This window comes from Drosophila busckii, chromosome 3L (genome assembly GCF_011750605.1).
Source record: "Drosophila busckii strain San Diego stock center, stock number 13000-0081.31 chromosome 3L, ASM1175060v1, whole genome shotgun sequence".
Classification (NCBI taxonomy): domain Eukaryota; kingdom Metazoa; phylum Arthropoda; class Insecta; order Diptera; family Drosophilidae; genus Drosophila; species Drosophila busckii.
The window spans coordinates 5664717-5667524 of record NC_046606.1 but is presented as its reverse complement, the minus strand read 5'-3'; the positions used below and the strand labels follow the sequence as shown (position 1 = coordinate 5667524).

Sequence of the window (2808 nt, the reverse complement as noted above, 5' to 3'; positions counted from 1 at the left end):
TGCGCAAATGCAACGATTAAACCAAAAGCAAACAAAGTTAATAAGCGACTGGGCTAATAATATAACGAATGCGAACATTAAATCAAAGACTATTGAAAATCTAAATAAGTTAATTAAAAAGCATCAGTCTCAATCTGCAGACGACGCTGAAAAGTTCAGTAAACTACAAAGGGAAAAACAAAATCAAGGCCAATTAATTGAACAACTAACACACAATTTAACTGAATCACACACGAACAATAATAGTTTAAAAAATAATATAACAATTCTCCAGTCTGAGGCTGCAATGGATGCCAAGCTACAAAAAGAACTTAATCAATCAAACTTAATACAGTCCGAGTTAATCAACAGACTAAAACACAATTTAACTGAAGCCTTTGCAAACACTGAAAAATTAAATAATACGATTATTCTGCTTCACAATCAATCTGCAATCGCTGCCTTAAAATTGAAAGAGCTGCAGAAAGAACACAACAGCGCGCTGGAAAAATATCAGATAGAGCTTAGCAAACTACAAGCTCAGCTGGAAAAATGTGCAGGGGAAGGTAAAATGATGACCACTCCCAACAGTTGTAAGCCATTTGCAAATCAGCCGGGAGTACATGAGATCAAAGTGCCCGGGCTGGAAGCCTTTGAGGTACTTTGCACTGACAGCAGCATAGCGGGTCCTGGTTGGATCATCATCCAACAAAGAATAAACGGACAGCAGGATTTCCACCAGGATTGGCAAGCTTATCGCGATGGCTTTGGACTGAACAAAACCAGCGGAGATTTTTTCTTAGGACTTCAGAGAATACATCGTCTAACTTACTCGCAGAGATATGAACTATTTATTTATATGCAAACATTCAGGGGCGGGACTTTCCACATTCGGTATGACAACTTTACGGTGGGAAGCGAGAATGATAAGTTTGAATTGCAGTCCTTGGGTGCAGTAGACATGGTGAACGTTGAAGATCAGCTGCGTTATCACGAGCATCACAAGTTTACAACTCATGATCAGGATAATGATAACTGGTGGCGTAACTGTGCAACGGAAATCCGTTCGGGAGGCTGGTGGTACCATAAGTCGTGTACCCATTGGTAAGTCTTTAAGATCTGCTTATCGTGCATTCAAGTAAATAATTATCTACTTAATTGCAGTAACTTAAATGGCGTGTACTTTAAAACTGAAACAGACGCTTATCAATCGATACACTGGTTTGACTACAAATCGCTTAAGATGGTTCAAATGCTTATTCGTCCCATTAATTGAAGAAATTAAGTTCAATTTTTTAAAGCTTATTAAAGTGCATTTTGAACATAAATTTATTCCGGATTTGTTTTTATATTTTAGGACTGACAGAGTGTCGACCCTAAATTTAATTGCTGTTAACTGCATTTTATGTGGCAATTGGCCGAATGGGTTTTGACCATAAAAACTCAACACCCACAATGGTGTCACAGACAGGCTTGATTTATGTTTGGCGGTTATAGTTTAGTCGTCTCATTTTGGAACTGTCTTTCAATTGTTGCAATTTATTACTTTATATAGAAAATATCAAGCACGCGGCAAACGTAACATTTCAATTTGCCGCAACAAATGCTCATAATTTATAAATTTAAAATCTATTTGTGGCAAGCTGTGTTAGTGTCTGTCTGTGTGTGTGTGTGTGCCACGTTGGCACAGTTAGCTGAAAGCTGAAGCGTTGTAAGCTGGCAAAATTGTTCAACGCGCTGCTGTTGTTGCTGATTTATCGCTCTGCGTTCTTGTTGTCTGGCGACGTCTTCTTCGTTCTCTTTTTGGGGCAACTGTTAACCCGATTTTCCACTTTTCATGCGGCAACGTTGAGCGCGCGCCCGCATGCATGTTGATCATGTTTACTTGCTGCTGCTTGTTGTCCTGTCTCTGTCTCTGTCTCTGGCCCTGTTGCCATGTTGCCCTGTTGCAGCAGCGCTTCAGTTGTCACTAATGGGCGCACGTTCAAGTCGAGTCACGTCACCTTGCCACACAGCCGAAGCCCCAAACCCAAACCCAAGCAAAGTCAAGACAATGGCATTGGCAATGGGTAAAACGCATTGCCAAACGAGATCACGTATTGCGTCGCGAGATTTTTGCAATTTCATATGCCTTCGCCTTTGCTATGGGCAAAAACTATCTTTCAATTAAATTCCGCTTGCGCGTTTTAAAGCCAGCAAAGCTTTTATCAATGCGCTGGCTGCAAATATATAAAATACCCAAATTATTTTCACAGCCAATAAACAAATATTTGAATGACATTGCTGCCTACGCTGGCGTTTGCAACTCTATTTAATTTAATTTATTTTTATTGCGCACTGTGTGTGCTAAATTTATGTGAAACTTTTGCTGGCATTTGAAAACTAATTTGCATAAATTGAGCACTGCGCTCACCTTTTTGGCGCCATTAAAGTCACATATGTCCTGCTGGCTGCCTGTGGTGGTCAACTTGCCATAAATTGCCAGCTGATGACTTTCTTGAAAAAAAAAATAACAGAAAGCAAAACAAAAAGGTCGCTGCGTCTGCAATTCGATTTCATTTTTATGGCGCATAAATTATGCAGACTTTGTCTATAGTCTCCCCTCCCACCCAACCATATAAAATGTACGTTGTCGTTAAGTCGCCTTCAACTCTCGCTGACCTTGTAACCCTTTTTTTCCTTTGCTGTTTGTTTAATAGACAGTTTGCCCATTTGCTTTACGCACAATCGTAGTGCCGAGCCCAGACTTTCAGACATAAAAATCAGTTTAAGCGCCAAGCGCCTGGATTTATGCTACAATTTTGTATCTTGTTTCATTTTGGCTTTTAC

At 39.9% G+C, this 2808-nt stretch overlaps 1 protein-coding gene across 1 annotated transcript; it reads left to right on the top strand.

Moving 5' to 3' along the window:
* The first annotated feature begins 550 nt into the window (after positions 1-550).
* On the top strand, positions 551-1255 carry LOC108598003 (ryncolin-1-like). The gene is made up of 2 exons (XM_017984619.1): positions 551-1083; positions 1144-1255. The coding sequence occupies exons 1-2, from the start codon at positions 551-553 to the stop codon at positions 1253-1255; spliced, it is 645 nt and encodes a 214-aa protein (XP_017840108.1).
* The last annotated feature ends 1553 nt before the right edge of the window (positions 1256-2808 follow it).

Coding starts and splice junctions, on each gene's coding strand:
- LOC108598003 (XM_017984619.1), top strand. CDS start 551: ATGATGACCACTCCCAACAGTTGTAAGCCATTTGCAAATCAGCCGGGA. Junction 1,084..1,143: donor CATAAGTCGTGTACCCATTG/GTAAGTCTTTAA, acceptor ACTTAATTGCAG/TAACTTAAATGGCGTGTACT.